At 38.3% G+C, this 18,327-nt stretch overlaps 1 protein-coding gene across 1 annotated transcript in view; it reads right to left on the bottom strand.

Moving 5' to 3' along the window:
• Positions 1 to 18,327, bottom strand: part of LOC131977809 (desmoglein-2.1-like) — a 65,471-nt gene that overhangs the window by 1,739 nt on the left and 45,405 nt on the right. Inside the window, exons 14-28 of the mRNA XM_059341252.1 lie at positions 14,747 to 14,907; positions 13,665 to 13,799; positions 12,946 to 13,074; positions 12,093 to 12,251; positions 11,858 to 11,999; positions 8,086 to 8,246; positions 7,006 to 7,140; positions 6,189 to 6,374; positions 4,444 to 4,627; positions 4,137 to 4,383; positions 3,902 to 4,044; positions 3,103 to 3,324; positions 2,217 to 2,447; positions 707 to 837; positions 220 to 540 (exon numbers count right to left, since the gene is read on the bottom strand). Of these exons, the coding sequence (XP_059197235.1) occupies positions 220 to 540; positions 707 to 837; positions 2,217 to 2,447; positions 3,103 to 3,324; positions 3,902 to 4,044; positions 4,137 to 4,383; positions 4,444 to 4,627; positions 6,189 to 6,374; positions 7,006 to 7,140; positions 8,086 to 8,246; positions 11,858 to 11,999; positions 12,093 to 12,251; positions 12,946 to 13,074; positions 13,665 to 13,799; positions 14,747 to 14,907 (2,687 nt within the window). The remainder of the gene's footprint in view (positions 1 to 219; positions 541 to 706; positions 838 to 2,216; positions 2,448 to 3,102; positions 3,325 to 3,901; positions 4,045 to 4,136; positions 4,384 to 4,443; positions 4,628 to 6,188; positions 6,375 to 7,005; positions 7,141 to 8,085; positions 8,247 to 11,857; positions 12,000 to 12,092; positions 12,252 to 12,945; positions 13,075 to 13,664; positions 13,800 to 14,746; positions 14,908 to 18,327) is intronic.

Below are 18,327 nucleotides of genomic sequence, written 5' to 3'. Positions count from 1 at the left end.
AAGCAAACCATTATCAGGGTCCAGGTCCAGCTTAACATTTGTTTTAACTTACAGTATAAGCACACAGTATGGGTATTTTCTGTCATGGTAAAAATGTTTTCCGTTGAGCTTTTCTAGCTTTATCCCTTTTCTCTTCTCAAAATAATTATGTTCAAGATGACAAATTCCTACCATGGCTCACAGATGGTGAAGGGTTGGAATATTTTAATTATTTCTCACCTCATTGTAGCACTGTCTCAGCACGTGGTCTGGGAGAGCAATGCTGTCAAACATTCCTCCACCAACTCCTGATTCTCTGCTCCCAAATTCAGAGTAGAAGCCACTTCCGCTTGGCTGGTTCATCACCCCCCATGCTTCTTCCCTGCCACTGGCAAAACCTTCTTGGTAGTTGGCCCCATTCCTCCCATCCATGGTAGTGAAGGATTTCTGCATATCAAATGCTGCCATGGGTGCCATTGCTGAAGTGTTGTTAGCGGAGCCTAGACCAACGCTGACCATATTTCCATCCCTTTGCATTGGCATGCTCAGTAGTGGGACCTCCTATAATAGTTCAATGATCCAAATGTTAGAACAGAGTCAACCGTTATTCTGCTGCCTACCATCAAAAATCAAGCAGACATCATCTCGACAGCAAGCGACCAGTATGTACGCCAACACTCTCAACAGGGAAGGTTGTGTGTTTTTAAGGTAAATATGTTCATCTTACCGTGTTGTCTCCCTGACCCTCAGTGCGATAGTTAATGAGGTGTGATTTGGTGTCGAAAGGCATCTCAGTAAAGCCTCCAGCCAGAGCCGCAGCCCCCCCACAATGGCAGAAGAGCAGAAACAGAAGGAGTACTATAACACAAGAACAAAGTTTTGGTCTTAAACTTATTGGCCTTAATTGTCGTGTGGTGACTGCAGTGGTCATCTAGAGTTCTTCAAGAAAGAAGGTGCAGATCAAGGTTATGATAGTTTTGAATTTTTCATTATTTTTTATTTTAATTTCGTTGTGAATTTTTGTTTTCAAATTCAGTTAGTTTTAATTAGTTTTTAGAGTGAGTTTGCTAGTTTTAGTTTAGTTTTTATTTTTTGAAAATGCTTAGTTTTAGTTTAGTTTTTATTAGTTTGTGTCAGTTTTAGTTTTTTTGCAATGGGCTATGTGTTGGGTGCGAGAGTCAAAGAGGGGTTTTTTTGCCTTTATTTCATTTGGTTTGGTCCATTTTAGCCCCAATAAGGTTATTAACTCTTACAGTTGCGGTTGTTTTGAATTTTGGTTCGAGTGCAGACAGCCCAGTCTCAGTAAACATATTTAACATGTGTTCCTGCATGTTCACTAACCAGCAGCTATTTAGTTGGAACTAAATAAATACATTTCATATCAACTCATATGAACTCATTATTTCAGAGAAATAATGATACAGAAATTGCAGTAACTACAAAATCCAACTCAAAACCAAAGCAGACCACAGGAACTTTACTTACCACAGTCTGATTTGACTGTGATACAGTTTAGCCTTGTATTTCTTCATTGTGTTGAATAGTGAAGAAAAGAGTAATAGAAATTATAAGTTTATTTGATAGGGGAATTATTATCTAGAAAGTGATGAAGTTAAAAAGTGAGATAAAATTATATCAAGACTAAAATATAGCATTACTTCATAATATTAAGTCTAAAATACACAAATCTTTGAATAGTGTTTGTTAAACACTTTTAAATACACTTATACCAAAATGAAATTGAAAATGTTTATTCGCTGAAAACAAAATATAAAAGCTACAACATTGTAGTTACTGCACTCTGTTTTTGCATTACTATTAGGACCTTTAACAGCAATACAAAACCAGAGTGCAGTAACTACATTTTTTGGGTCAAAGGTCAAATCAATTATCATGATTTTTTTTTAGCATAAAAATGACATCATCAATACATGTAGAAATAAGTGTCATATCACTTACCTATATATAACCCATTTGGCTGGCCAGTTAAAAAGCTTTAAAAAACTTTAAAGCAGTTTTTCTCAGTTTTACCCTTTGAGTAGTTACTGCAGTTAGACTTTGTAGGGCTGTATATTTGACTTGCTTGGTCCTTGGTCTAAAATAATTTGCTCTGGTCTTATCTTTGACGTGAACTGGACATAAACTAGATTACATTTGTCTGGTGACTGTCTTGAGCACAGGTGTTGAGTTTTTGATCACACAACCTTTCATCAGCATGAGCATCACATCATCCTTACATGCTAACAGCAGCAAGCCCAGGAATAGCAGTCCGATGCCTGCAGGTCCAAACTCTGCTCCTTTGCTGGCACTCCTTGTTCCACACACCACTCCATCGTCACAGGTACAAACCTCCACTGTCACTTTTTGTGGTTCTGGACAGGCCTCGCCTTGCTGGTCCTTCACCTCAAGTTCAACTTCATAGGAACCAGGCCACACTGTCTCCTGGGCCCTCAGAATAGCTGCAGTGTCTGTCAGCAACAAGACAACATGGGGAGTGTTTTAAGTCTACGTACTTTATTCTTCATTTCACAGTATTCTGGATTAAAGACTCAAGTTGAAATTTGGCTTTTCCACATAGCAACTGAAGAACACAATTCCAGACAATTTGGTCTAAGACAGGGAAGGGCAACTTAAATACTGGAGGGGGCCACAATTTTTCATCGACACTACCACAGGGCCACATATAGGACCGTGCACTTAACCAGATATGATGAAACTGCAATTTTAAATATGTTTACAGTGCAGTAACGTAACATATTTCATGCCCAAATGCATGTTTAACAGTATAAATAGGAATACAAACGGTTTGAAGCAAATACAAAATAGCCACTTACTGTGGTTTCTTTTTTTTTTTATCAGTGCAAGAACAGCAGACCAACATTAATTGCAAGAAGTAATTTTGTGCATTTTTACACTGCAGTTTTAAGATTTCATGCTCAAATGCATGTAGTTGTACTGAGGGTCTATCTATCTATCTATCTATCTATCTATCTATCTATCTATCTATCTATCTATCTATCTATCTATCTATCTATCTATCTATCTATCTATCTATCTATCTATCTATCTATCTATCTACTTAACAATAGTTAACCTTTAAATATTTAGCAGAATTGTCCTCACCATTGAAATGCTCCACCTGCCATTTGCCCTTAGTGCCTTCTGGGATAATGGCAAAGTGAAACGGAGGTCCATTAGGGAACATATCCTCATCTTTAGCATTCACAATCACAGCATCAGCTGTGGTGCACATTGTCTTGACGTTACTGGTCAGGGTGGGGCAATTGTCATTAAAATCTTCCACCTGGATGGCTATTGTGCCGGTGGCTGTTTGATCAGGCGTGTCTGTGTTGGGAAAAAACAGAAATAAAAACAAATCATTCAGCATCCCTTTGTTTCTATTTCTATTCCTTGGAGACAGGTTCAGAGAGAAATGCTTCATTCCCTATGCTAGAGGTTGACAGGCGTAGAGGTTTGCTTGGTCGCTAATGTGGCTGTGGATGTTGATGGTCCCCAGAGAATGAATCAGCATCTTACTTGTATCTTGCAGCTGGGTAAACTTATAATATCAGCTCATGTATACAAAATGTCAACATTGTGCAAATTGTATAATCTAATGGGAAGATTGTCATGAAATGTTTCATCTGTTCTCTAGAAAAGATAATATTTGGTGGTTTTAATGATTTTATATGATATTTTCTCTGGAGCCATCAACAGAATAAATTTTACATTTTAGCTGTACTATTGGCATATATAAAACAAATACTGTCCGTGTTTTTAGTTCATCACTTTCATATTGGTGTGTATATGGGGTAAACACTGTAGCCTGTAGACGTCACTAGCAGAGTTTAAACTTTTAAGCTTTTCATACTTTCCCACAGCTCCTTTTCACTAGCATTACACGTAAAACATTGTGACATACCGTCTGAAATGCAGAGCACTTTTGCGATGTATGTCCCATTGACCAGGTATGGAGATTCTCTATCAGGCCTCTTGTTCAGTTTGATCTCAGCCGTCTCTGGGTCGATGGTTAGCAAGTTGTCAGGATCTGAGCCTTTGGCATAGCTACAGCAGAAATTAGGTGGTGTTGGTTATTCTTATTGAGTGCAGAAAATATACCTTGGCTCTCAGGTCTATGTGTTTGTGTATGCACTGACCTGACTTTCTCAGCTGGTTTCCCAGTGTCCTCATCTATTGCCGGGTAGTGAGCTATCACTTCATTAGTGTCGATGGGGCCTCCCTCTGAGATGGGAATAGCTTTGACTTTGGGGTCAAAACTTGGTCCCTCAGGCTGGTTCTTTACATTGATTTTGATTGGATAGGTTTTAAATCTGGTCCCACTTTGCCATGATGATCCTCCAGTCCCACCTCCTGCACCAGCACCACTTGCACCAGTGGCTCCCCCTGCCCCACCAGCACCACTTGCACCAGTGGCTCCCCCTGCTCCCCCTGCCCCACCTGCACCACTTGCACCACTTGCCCCCCCTGCTCCACCTGCCCCCCCTGCTCCATCTCCTCCTCCTCCCCCTGTTCCATCTCCAAAACCAATACCAGCGCCACCATTTGCCCCAGATCCATCATGCAGTGGAGCCTTGTTCCTCACTACTAGTCCTAGTTCAAGGTCCTTCACGTCCTCATAATTCACTGCCTGTGAAATGGCAAACAAAAGAATAAGGAATAAGGAATTATTATAACAACTATTAACATTTGTCAATAAACTCACAAATGAAACACAAGAGCTGAAAGACCCATCTGTGGGCTCTCCATCAGCTTTAACATAAACAGAGAGACCATTGCGTTTAAGACGTTGAGTTTGTTCTGTGTCCATACAGTGTAGTAAAGTCGTGTTTGAAATATTTTTCATATAAAGAAAACAGTTTAATAAGTTGTCAGTGAGCAAAATGTTCCCAGCAGGTGGATTGTGTTTTTCACAAATGTCTTTTAATAATTAATAAAAATTAATAAATTGACACCAAGACATGACTCCAATACAGTGACTTGTGTATACTGTTACACCTGTAATGCTGACGCAGGACCTGACTGTCATGGTGAAGGGGAAAATGAACCGAAAAGCAAAGTTCACAGACGCTGGGCTCAATAGGATGAGGAGCTCAAATAAAGGGAACCGCCGCTTTTTTGCTTTGAAAAGATTAAGCGGAGGTGGTTTGGGGCATTTGATGTGGATATCTGCATGATACCTCCCTGTGGAGCTATTTCAACTAACAGGGGATTATGGGACACACCCAGAACACATCCACCTGGCCTGGGAATGCCTTGTGATCACACCAAAGGACCACGGACGTGGCTTGGGAGAAAGCCATATGGGCTATCTTTCTTAGCCCACTAGCATGCTGGCTAGGACCCAGATAATAGCCTGTATTCTGAATACTGTTTGTTAGGGGTGTGCCATATCGTGTCGTTCACAATAATATCGGTATATTTTTTTTATGTTTAAAAAAAATGCATATCATGATATTAGCAACGTTCTTACTTCTTGATGTATTGGTTAAAGTTGTTTTAATCACAATAAGCTACTTACTCCCTGTTGCTAAACACATGCAGCTTTCAAAATAAGAGCACGGTGTGTTAAGAGAATCCACCACAGAATTTACAAGAAGACTATCAAAATAAGAATAAAACATACAAGAACCTTTATTCTCCTTTACAAAATTTCATTAAAATATACCCCCGGAACCCCTAAATGGTTATTTTTATTATTTGCTCATACTCAAGAGTCAAGATTAAATTTTTTTGTATTTGCCAACTGTTGCGATTTGCACTTCAAACTACATTTTAGATTTTTAATGATTTAGACAGACAAAAAAAAAAATCATATTTTCTATATCTTTTTAAGTATTTCCTAATATCGTCAAGAATATCGTTATCGCAAAAATAGCCTGCAATATCGTGATATTCTTTTAGGGCCATATCGCCCTCCCCTACTGTTTGTATTCAATTTCACTTTAAATATAAATTGTAATTGTTGGGGCTTACCTCCCTTACAGACACCTCAGTTGGCAGCCTTCAGTGAACTCTGACCCCTGTGACTTGCCATATCTTATGTCTCAACAGCACCATTAAAATGAATGCAATCCCACTGTGAGCCTTACTGAGTTACCGCTTCCTTTTTCTAGTCATGTCTACAACAGGAGACTGACACATGTTTTTTCTAAATAAAAATTGAAGCTGTTCTGCCCATTCATCAGTACCTTGTCGAGCATTAGGATGCCTTCGTTGGTCTTTGGGTCAGTTTTAATGCTGAAGTATCCGGCCTCATTGCCTTGGACAATGTCAAACACAGCTTCCCAGTTTTCAGTGTCTTTCACGTCCAGGTCCTCTGCTTTGATCCTCATCACCTCCACATTATCCGTGTTCTCAACAATGTTGCCCACATACTGCAATTAAAACACATTATGAGCTGTCACAGGGTTCATATCTGCAGTATTTGTTTTAACAACACTTCACTTTAATGTGTGATCTGTGACACTCTTCAACACGTCTATATCAAGGTTATTATAGTTAACGAAAACTAACAAAATAACGAAAACTAAAATTGAAAAAACATTTTTGTTAACTGAAATAAAAATAAAAACAAGACTTTTTTAAAAAACAATAACTAACTGAAACTGTATTGTGTGGTTACAAAACTAACTAAAATTAAAGTGAAAATATCCTTAGTTTTCATCTTTGTCAACTTTTTTCATTCATAATTCAGTGTTTCTATTTGAACATGCAGGAACACATGGTAAATATGTTTACTGAGACTGGGATGTCTACACTCCAACCAAAATACAAAACACCACGAACTGCAAGAGTGAATAACCTTATTGGGGCTAAGATAGATAAACCAAAGGAAATATATATCATATCCATTACAAAAAAACTAAAACTAACACTAAAACTAATAAAAAAAACTAAACTGAAACTAAGCATTTTCAAAAAATAAAAACTAAACTAAAACTGTGACTGTTCATCTCCAAAACCCAGTAACATGTAGATATAGAAGAGTGCGAGAGAGAAAACTACCTCCTCTTTTTCCAGAGTGGGAGGGTTGTCATTCACATCTAGGATATTAATGGTAACCATGCCAGTTGCACTGTTCCCTCCTGGTTCACCGTTTAAGTCTTGACCCCTCACTGTCAGAGTGTACTGATCTGTCCTCTGAAATCAGAAAACAATCATAAATTACTTACATGAACTGGATGACATAGCAGTGAGATAGCACTAATGCTAAAGGTGTTAATGCTGAAACATGAACTGTATTTATACTCTTTAGATTTTGCTGCATGGCTTTTTCTTTGTAGGCTTTCATGATTATTTGAAGCAAATCTCGTTGTTGTAAAAGATACTTCAAAAACAAAGTAAATGTCTTGTGTAGCAGGTATGTATCAGTCAACTTATCCATCATTAGGTAAAAATGTTGCTTTGAGAGAGAGGTACCGGGGACCCCTCATGTATGTCCCTTGGAATAATTTTGATGTAGTGTGTAATAACACACACACACACACACACACACACACACACACACACACACACTACAGGCCAAAAGTTTGGAGGCAACTTAAATTTTCTGTTCACAACGGCTTTCTTAAAAACCAGTATGGATTCTTTAGTTTTTGGATGTGTTTACTGGTTTACTAATTATAGTAAAAATGTGTTCTAATAAGTGACTCTTTATGTAATAATCACGTTTATTTTGTTGCAAAGTATAGCAATGAAACTGATCTTTTTTTGTACAAATTTGATCATGCTTCCAATTTTATGGCCTGTATCAGTATTGCCAGTACTATAATAGTGGTTTAAGGATTCATTTAATACTCGAATAAATTTAGAACACTTTTACTATTTCCAATATAATTCTTTGTTGATGCCATGATTCAGTCGATACGGGAGGCTTGCCAGGAAACTGACGCTGATAACCTGACCTTTGTGCCATTGTGTGCATGAGTGTCCACACTCTAGTGGGACTAGTGGAGTCTGTGAATGCCGGGGGAAACAGTTTGAGCATTTGAGGGTTTAATATGTTTATTATTGATATGTTTGTATAATCAATAAAATACGTTTTGTGCGCACGTGGGGGGATTTGCGGGGCAATTCATACTGTACCTCTCTGTCCAGGCCAGCGTTTTTGACAATGATGTTCCCATCCTTGGTAATGTGGAACAAGTCATGATCTGGGTTCTGCTCTATGATGCTGTAGGCGATCTGAGAGTTCTTATTACCTGGTTCATCAGCATCAGTTGCAGTTATGGTCATAACCGAAGTCCCTGTGAAACAGCATTAAGTGAAACAGTCACCAACCTTAAAGATGCCTTGTGTAGTTTTGTTGTAAACAGACACATGTTATGTTACATCCAGTGTTTTTCCTTAATTTACATTGCACATTGTATCCATGTGTGACATGTGTGAATCCACCTCTTCTTCATAAAACAATGGCAATTCTGATTTTCTGACTATGTTTTAATTTAAAGCTATGGGGTGATATGACTTTAACTACCACTACCACACTGTAAAACCCAACTTGTTGTTTCAACGTAAATATTTGAGTGTCGACGCTGCAAAATAATTTTATGTCAAGACAACCGAGACAAAGGAGTTAACTCAAATGAATCTTGCTATTTGACTCAATATTTTAGGTTAAAATGACTTTTTGCACAAATGTTTGTTGTATTGAGAAGGAAAAATGAGTTATAATAACAAACAAGCAACACTGGGTTTTACAGTGCACCTTCGAATGTCTTCCCTTTTGTAGGAAATGAGCACCTTTGCCTATAAGTATATGATATTAATCATCTATTACATTTCTTGTTTTTACATTCTCACCCTGTATTTAAGCTTTATATACACAGTCGCCCATAAAGTTAACTATAGTTAGTTATTTTTGTTTTTCAGACACAAGTTGATTGTGGTTTCATTATTATTGTGATATGTTTGGATGAAATTGATTAATACAATTTTTTAGAAAATATACATTTTATCTGTCGAGAATAAATCATATTGTCACAATCATTTCATGGAAAGTAAAAAATATTTAATTCCAACTTTATGGGCGACCATGTATCTATAAAAAGAATAGCAAAAACAAACAGGTCCATCAGACCATTAGGTCCATGTACAACCAAAGTGAGAGCTGTGTCCGTATACTCGGCACTCAGTTAAACACCCTCTTTTTGTGGGTGTAGGTCTCCGTAATGGTTGCCCTATGTCAACGATTCTGTTTGTGATTTTATCGGACAGGATCTCAAGGGGGAGGGGGAGGAGGGTGTTCGGTTTGGGGACCTCAGAATAGCATTTCTGCTTTTTGCAGATGATGTGGTTCTGCTGGCGTCATTAACCCATTTAAGCTGGGAAAGCATTACCACACGCTGTTGGGTTATTCTACTATTAAAACCGGGAAATCGGATACGTTGTTTTTGTAGTATTTGTAGTTTTTTCCACCTATTTTCGGTCTCTTGGCCAATGAAATGCATCAGAATACATGTGGAAAAAGACACAAAATGACAAAAAAAAAGAGACAAAATGAGAATACACGTGGGAGTGTCGCAATGCAACATGGGACTTTTCCAGAACTTTGATATCATGGCGGAAGACGGTGAAGAAGGTGAGGATGGGATAGGATGAGATATCCGGGGCAGCTAGGACTTGAGCCGATTCTACTTTGTGTCAAAAGTAACCAGTTGAGGTATTTCTGGCATCTGATCCAGGAGTTCGCTGTAGAGGGCACATCCAACTGGTAAGAGGCCCCAGGGAAGACCCAGAACACTCTGAAGAGATTGTCTATCTCGCCTGGCCTCAGAACACCTCTTGGTCCCCCAGAAAGAGCTTTAAAGAAAGAGAGGGACGTCTGGTATGCCTTGCTTAGTCTGCTGCCCCCTTTGCCCGGACCAAATAAGCAGAAGAAAATGGATGAATTTATGTATCAAACTGTGGTCACAGTAGGTTATCCACACCTTTCCTTGATCAACATGAAATTGAGCGCACATGCACTAGCCACGTCCTCACTACTCCCGCAAAATACTATGCAAATGACTACAAATACACTCCATGTCAGCTTGCTGTTGCTCCTATAATAGATACAGCATTTCAGTATTGCCAGCAGGAGGCAGTGTGGCACTTTGCTTCTCATATCAAATCTTTTTGAGAGCAAACTGTTGTTGCTCCCTCTTTCTTATGAGCAAAGCACCTGACTGACGCCTGCCTCATAATATGCTTTCCCCTGTGTTTACAGGTTTGTGATGTTTTAAAACCCGTATAATTATAAACACATGTTGTTTAGCATTTATGTAAAATGTTGGATCTGTGTTGTTGTTAGGCTAGTTAGATAATGTATAGTTTTGTGAACAAGCAGACAAAATATGGCTTCCCTTTTGTTCTTGGTATATCATTTATTTCAAGCCATTCCAAATAGTTCAGCTACCTACACAGGATGAGTATTCCACTATATAACAGTGTTATGGTCTTTGGGGTATTGTGTGTTTGTTTTGTCTCCCTTTTCCTTGTCTGTGCCTCTGGACTGCAGTATATGTCACCAGCACCGTCAGAGGGAATTGCTGCTGGGAAACGCCTCCACCAATTTCTGACAGCAGTGTTTCCCTGGCTCCGCCTCTTCTGTTCTATCGGCCTGGCGACCGATCAACTGCTGCCCCTGCCTCCAGCACAGCATTAAGAGCAGCTTCGCGCGGCTGTGGAGCCCTTTCTTTTGTCCTTTTTGTATGGCCATGTATAAAGTATCTTTTGCTGTTCATTGACTTTGAGAACCTTGTGTGTTAATTAGACTAGAATTAGACACTAGAATTGTAATCGTTGTTTGTACTGGGCATTAGGTTAAGTTTTTTTTTTTTCACATTTTTTCGGACAACACGTAGATTATTCCATTTGTTAGGTTCACTAGTTTATGGGTGGTTGCACTTATGTATTTTTGTTTGTGTAGATTAAATTAGCGTAGTCAGCCAGAGTTTTTTTCTTTATTGTGGTTGAACAGAAAGATAGTGTGGGGGAAAATAGAGGTAGGAAGACTGGTTTAGTTGTTTGTTTTAAGAGTTGGCGCCACCCGCAGTCCTTTGTTCACTGCCTCACCTCTGTATTAAGTTATTGTTGTAGAAAATTTTAAAAGAAAAACACTTAACTACCAGGTAGATTTGAATTAAAGCCTTGTGCGGGATTTATTGTAGGTATGAAAAACAGACAAAGTGACAGACAAATCCAAAGATCAGAACAACGCCTTGTCTTGTCTTTTTAGTTTGCAGGTTCGTGCGTCATTATTTCTGTGTAACTAAAGTTCAATGACCTGTTATTTCAGAGCACACTTGGGATTTCCTAAATAAGAGCTGTTCATATCTCAATCAAGCAGAAGTTTCCTGTGACTGTTGGTCAGATTTCTGTGTGATTATCAAAACATGTTTGATGCATATTTAAACTGCTATATGTCTGATATTTTAATACATCTTCAAATTAATTCACAACATAATCAGCCTGAAAAAGGTTCTCCTTTTGTTACTTCTTGTAAACGTGTGCTATTAATCAATAAATGTCTTTGCTTGAGTACACCGGCGTTATGTACATTCTCCTACAGTTCTCCTACAGGTCACTGTATGAAGCAATGCACATGCCTGTGCCAGTGCATGCTCGTCTGGTGGGAGGGGCTTAGGACAGAGCAGAGAGGGCAGAGATGCAGGAGGAGAGCTGTATTTTCAAATTCTAGTGGTAAACAAATATACAGCAGAACTCTCTTAAATTATAATATACTGAAAAGTTATTATAGAATTTTTGCATCATGATATCAAATATTTCTGCCTCCTCTAGCTTTAAGTATTCCACATCACATAAGAGGATAAATATTCCTGAAGGAGCTACAGTACACTAAAGCAGAAACACTGACCTGCAGGACTTAACTCGTTCACATTTCCGGGCTGGATGACTCCAAACACTGGCGGGTTGTCATTTTCATCTTTTACCTTGAATCGTATTTCAACGTCGTCCTCTGCACGGGTGCCGTTCCTGTACTTGGCAACACCTGCTAGCTGAAAAAAGAAATGTGACATGAAAAGCTTATAACATAGCAAATGACTATACAGAAGAAGATTAACAGAAGAATAGAATATCTTGGCACTCACAACGTATGTATCGATGTCTTCCCTGTCAAGCACTTTGGTGACACGAATGTTTCCATCTGCGGCGTCGACTACAAACACATGGAAGGGATGTTGGTTTGCACCAACGCCTTCTAAAGAGTATAAAATATTCCCCGTGTCGTCATCAAAATCTGAATGAATCTGAAACAAACAGCACACAGCTGATTCAGCTCAACACAGTCTAATATTACATTTCAGGGCACCACAAGGACAACATTAGCATTAGCTTGGAAACTATTTATTTCATGGGGAGAAGAAACAAAAAATCCAAACCATGTTTTTTTGTTCAAACCTAAACAATAAACATCTCAGCATTTGGTATTCAATTCAACATTAGTTCTTTTACTCTCAACAAACAATAAAATGATAATAGATATACTGATGGATCAAAATTGTAGAAAACATAAACCTCACTCTAGTGAGATATAGTGTACAGAGTATAGAGTGTATACAAATTGTCCCCACCTCTAATAGATGATTTAATCCAAATTCCAAACCCTAAATTCTTAATAAACAATTATTGCTGTTATGTGCCTCCTTATAATTCTAAAGAGTCCAAGTGCGTCCACAGAGTGTGTGTGTGTGTGCAAAAACAACCATGGACTGACAAGACAATACACAACACAATTGGTGTTACAACTGACACAATACTACTACTAGTAACAACAACAACAACAACAACAACAACAACAGCAACAACAACAACAACAACAACCACATGTGTGCTGGAAGCTAACACAATATTTTTTTCTTATTGCTTTATTATATATATTTTTATTCTGTTTGTTGAATCTGCAGTGATTGAGAGTCACAGATAGTCAGAAGCATTACTCACAATTGCGACATAGGGATCTTTAGTGTAGTCTTCATTTTCCGTCAGTTGTTTTGGCGGTGGAATCCATATTCTTTTTTTTCTCACCAGAATGTCTCCAGAGTTGGCTGTCATCACAGCAACAGGCTGCAGCTGCAACACAACAGATGTAGTTCCTTCATAATGAATCCTTACATTAGAGATTGTTCTATGGTCCGTCTAAGGCTGCTTATCACTTGTGAAAATATCCTTAGTTTTCGTCTTTGTCAACTTTTTTCATTCATAATTCAGTGTTTCTATTTGAACATGCAGGAACACATGGTAAATATGTTTACTGAGACTGGGATGTCTACACTCCAACCAAAATACAAAACACCACGAACTGCAAGAGTGAATAACCTTATTGGGGCTAAGATAGATAAACCAAAGGAAATATATATCATATCCATTACAAAAAAACTAAAACTAACACTAAAACTAATAAAAAAAACTAAACTAAAACTAAGCATTTTCAAAAAATAAAAACTAAACTAAAACTAGCAAACTCACTCTAAAAACTAACTTAAACTTATTGAATTTGAAAACAAAAATTCACAACGAAATTAAAACTAAAACTAATGAAAAATCCCAAACTATTATAACCTTGGTCTATATTATTTTTTTCTCAAGTAGAAACACTGTGACTGTTCATCTCCAAAACCCTGTAACATGTAGATATAAAAGAGTGCGAGAGAGAAAACTACCTCCTCTTTTTCCAGAGTGGGAGGGTTGTCGTTCACATCTAGGATATTAATGGTAACCATGCCAGTTGCACTGTTCCCTCCTGGTTCACCGTTTAAGTCTTGACCCCTCACTGTCAGAGTGTACTGATCTGTCCTCTGAAATCAGAAAACAATCATAAATTACTTACATGAACTGGATGACATAGCAGTGAGATAGCACTAATGCTAAAGGTGTTAATGCTGAAACATGAACTGTATTTATACTCCATAGATTTTGCTGCATGGCTTTTTCTTTGTAGGCTTTCATGATTATTTGAAGCAAATCTCGTTGTTGTAAAAGATACTTCAAAAACAAAGTAAATGTCTTGTGTAGCAGGTATGTATCAGTCAACTTATCCATCATTAGGTAAAAATGTTGCTTTGAGAGATAGGTACCGGGGACCCCTCATGTATGTTCCTTGGAATAATTTTGATGTAGTGTGTAATAACACACACACACACACACACACACACACACACACACACACACACTACAGGCCAAAAGTTTGGAGGCAACTTAAATTTTCTGTTCACAACGGCTTTCTTAAAAACCAGTATGGATTCTTTAGTTTTTGGATGTGTTTACTGGTTTACTAATTATAGTAAAAATGTGTTCTAATAAGTGACTCTTTATGTAATAATCACGTTTATTTTGTTGCAAAGTATAGCAATGAAACTATGATCTTTTTTTGTACAAATTTGATCATGCTTCCAATTTTATGGCCTGTATCAGTATTTCCAGTACTATAACAGTGGTTTAAGGATTCATTTAATACTCGAATAAATTTAGAACACTTTTACTATTTCCAATATAATTCTTTGTTGATGCCATGATTCAGTCGATACGGGAGGCTTGCCAGGAAACTGACGCTGATAACCTGACCTTTGTGCCATTGTGTGCATGAGTGTCCACACTCTAGTGGGACTAGTGGAGTCTGTGAATGCCGGGGGAAACAGTTTGAGCATTTGAGGGTTTAATATGTTTATTATTGATATGTTTGTATAATTAATAAAATACGTTTTGTGCGCACGTGGGGGGATTTTCGGGGCAATTCATACTGTACCTCTCTGTCCAGGCCAGAGTTTTTGACAATGATGTTCCCATCCTTGGTAATGTGGAACAAGTCATGATCTGGGTTCTGCTCTATGATGCTGTAGGCGATCTGAGAGTTCTTATTACCTGGTTCATCAGCATCAGTTGCAGTTATGGTCATAACCGAAGTCCCTGTGAAACAGCATTAAGTGAAACAGTCACCAACCTTAAAGATGCCTTGTGTAGTTTTGTTGTAAACAGACACATGTTATGTTACATCCAGTGTTTTTCCCTAATTTACATTGCACATTGTATACATGTGTGACATGTGTGAATTCACCTCTTCTTCATAAAACAATGGCAATTCTGATTTTCTGACTATGTTTTAATTTAAAGCTATGGGGTGATATGACTTTAACTACCACTACCACACTGTAAAACCCAACTTGTTGTTTCAACGTAAATATTTGAGTGTCGACGCTGCAAAATAATTTTATGTCAAGACAACCAAGACAAAGGAGTTAACTCAAATGAATCTTGCTATTTGACTCAATATTTTAGGTTAAAATGACTTTTTGCACAAATGTTTGTTGTATTGAGAAGGAAAAATGAGTTATAATAACAAACAAGCAACACTGGGTTTCACAGTGCACCTTCGAATGTCTTCCCTTTTGTAGGAAATGAGCACCTTTGCCTATAAGTATATGATATTAATCATCTATTACATTTCTTGTTTTTACATTCTCACCCTGTATTTAAGCTTTATATACACAGTCGCCCATAAAGTTAACTATAGTTAGTTATTTTTGTTTTTCAGACACAAGTTGATTGTGGTTTCATTATTATTGTGATATGTTTGGATGAAATTGATTAATACAATTTTTAGAAAATATACACTTTATCTGTCGAGAATAAATCATATTGTCACAATCATTTCATGGAAAGTAAAAAATATTTAATTCCAACTTTATGGGCGACCATGTATCTATAAAAAGAATAGCAAAAACAAACAGGTCCATCAGACCATTAGGTCCATGTACAACCAAAGTGAGAGCTGTGTCCGTATACTCGGCACTCAGTCAAACACCCTCTTTTTGTGGGTGTAGGTCTCCGTAATGGTTGCCCTATGTCAACGATTCTGTTTGTGATATTCATGGACAGGATCTCAAGGGGGAGGGGGAGGAGGGTGTTCAGTTTGGGGACCTCAGAATAGCATTTCTTTTGCAGATGATGTGGTTCTGCTGGCGTCATTAACCCTTTTAAGCCGGGAAAGCATTACCACACGCTGTTGGGTTGTTCTACTATTAAAACCGGGAAATTGTATACGTCGTTTTGTAGTATTTGTAGTTTTTTCCACCTATTTTCGGTCTCTTGGCCAATGAAATGCATCAGAATACATGTGGAAAAAGACACAAAATGACCAAAAAAGACACAAAATGACCAAAAAAGACACAAAATGAGAATACACGTGGGAGTGTCGCAATGCAACATGGGACTTTTCCAGAACTTTGATATCATGGCGGAAGACGGTGAAGAAGGTGAGGATGGGATAGGGTGAGAATCTAGGACTTGAGCCGATTCTACTTTGTGTCAAAAGTATCCAGTTGAGGTAGTTCTGGCATCTGATCCAGGAGTTCCCTGTAGAGGGCACATCCAACTGGTAAGAGGCCCCAGGGAAGACCCAGAACACTCTGAAGAGATTGTCTATCTCGCCTGGCCTCAGAACACCTCTTGGTCCCCCAGAAAGAGCTTAAAAGAAAGAGAGGGACGTCTGGTATGCCTTGCTTAGTCTGCTGCCCCCACTTAGCAGAAGAAAATGGATGAATCTATGTACCAAACTGTGGTCACAGTAGGTTATCCACACCTTTCCTTGATCAACATGAAATTGAGCGCACATGCACTAGCCACGTCCTCACTACTCCCGCAAAATACTATGCAAATGACTACAAATACACTCCATGTCAGCTTGCTGTTGCTCCTATAATAGATACAGCATTTCAGTATTGCCAGTAGGAGGCAGTGTGGCACTTTGCTTCTCATATCAAATCTTTTTGAGAGCAAACTGTTGTTGCTCCCTCTTTCTTATGAGCAAAGCACCTGACTGACGCCTGCCTCATAATATGCTTTCCCCTGTGTTTACAGGTTTGTGATGTTTTAAAACCCGTATAATTATAAACACATGTTGTTTAGCATTTATGTAAAATGTTGGATCTGTGTTGTTGTTAGGCTAGTTAGATAATGTATAGTTTTGTGAACAAGCAGACAAAATATGGCTTCCCTTTTGTTCTTGGTATATCATTTATTTCAAGCCATTCCAAATAGTTCAGCTACCTACACAGGATGAGTATTCCACTATATAACAGTGTTATGGTCTTTGGGGTATTGTGTGTTTGTTTTGTCTCCCTTTTCCTTGTCTGTGCCTCAGGACTGCAGTATATGTAACCAGCGCCGTCAGAGGGAATTGCCGCTGGGAAACGCCTCCACCAATTGCTGACAGCAGTGTTTCCCTGGCTCCGCCTCTTCTGTTCTATCGGCCTGGCGACCGATCAACTGCCGCCCCTGCCTCCAGCACAGCATTAAGAGCAGCTTTGCGCGGCTGTGGAGCCCTTTCTTTTGTCCTTTTTGTATGGGCATGTATAAAGTATCTTTTGCTGTTCATTGACTTTGAGAACCTTGTGTGTTAATTAGACTAGAATTAGACACTAGAATTGTAATCGTTGTTTGTACTGGGCATTAGGTTAAGTTTTTTTTTTTTTCACATTTTTTCGGACAACACGTAGATTATTCCATTTGTTAGGTTCACTAGTTTATGGGTGGTTGCACTTATGTATTTTTGTTTGTGTAGATTAAATTAGCATAGTCAGCTAGAGTTTTTTTGTTTATTGTGGTTGAACAGAAAGATAGTGTGGGGGAAAATAGAGGTAGGAAGACTGGTTTAGTTGTTTGTTTTAAGAGTTGGCGCCACCCACAGTCCTTTGTTCACTGCCTCACCTCTGTATTAAGTTATTGTTGTAGAAAATCTTTAAAGAAAAAGACTTGATGACCAGGTAGATTAGAATTAAAGCCTTGTGCGGGATTTATTGTAAGTATCAAAAACAGATACAGTGACAGTGACAGACAAATCCAAAGATCAGAACAACGCCTTGTCTTGTCTTTTTTAGTTTCCAGGTTCGTGCGTCATTATTTCTGTGTAACTAAAGTTCAATGACCTGTTATTTCAGAGCACACTTGGGATTTCCTTAATAAGAGCTGTTCATATCTCAATCAAGCAGAAGTTTCCTGTGACTGTTGGTCAGATTTCTGTGTGTTTATCAAAACATGTTTGATGCATATTTAAACTGCTATATGTCTGATATTTTAATACATCTTCAAATTAATTCACAACATAATCAGCCTGAAAAAGGTTCTCCTTTTGTTACTTCTTGTAAACGTGTGCTATTAATCAATAAATGTCTTTGCTTGAGTACACTGGCGTTATGTACATTCTCCTACAGTTCTCCTACAGGTCACTGTATGAAGCAATGCACATGCCTGTGCCAGTGCATGCTCGTCTGGTGGGAGGGGCTTAGGACAGAGCAGAGAGGGCAGAGATGCAGGAGGAGAGCTGTATTT

Source organism: Centropristis striata, chromosome 9 (assembly GCF_030273125.1).
Source record: "Centropristis striata isolate RG_2023a ecotype Rhode Island chromosome 9, C.striata_1.0, whole genome shotgun sequence".
Classification (NCBI taxonomy): Eukaryota; Metazoa; Chordata; class Actinopteri; order Perciformes; family Serranidae; genus Centropristis; species Centropristis striata.
Note: the sequence above shows the minus strand (reverse complement) of the source record. Positions and strands in the feature narration are given on the sequence as shown.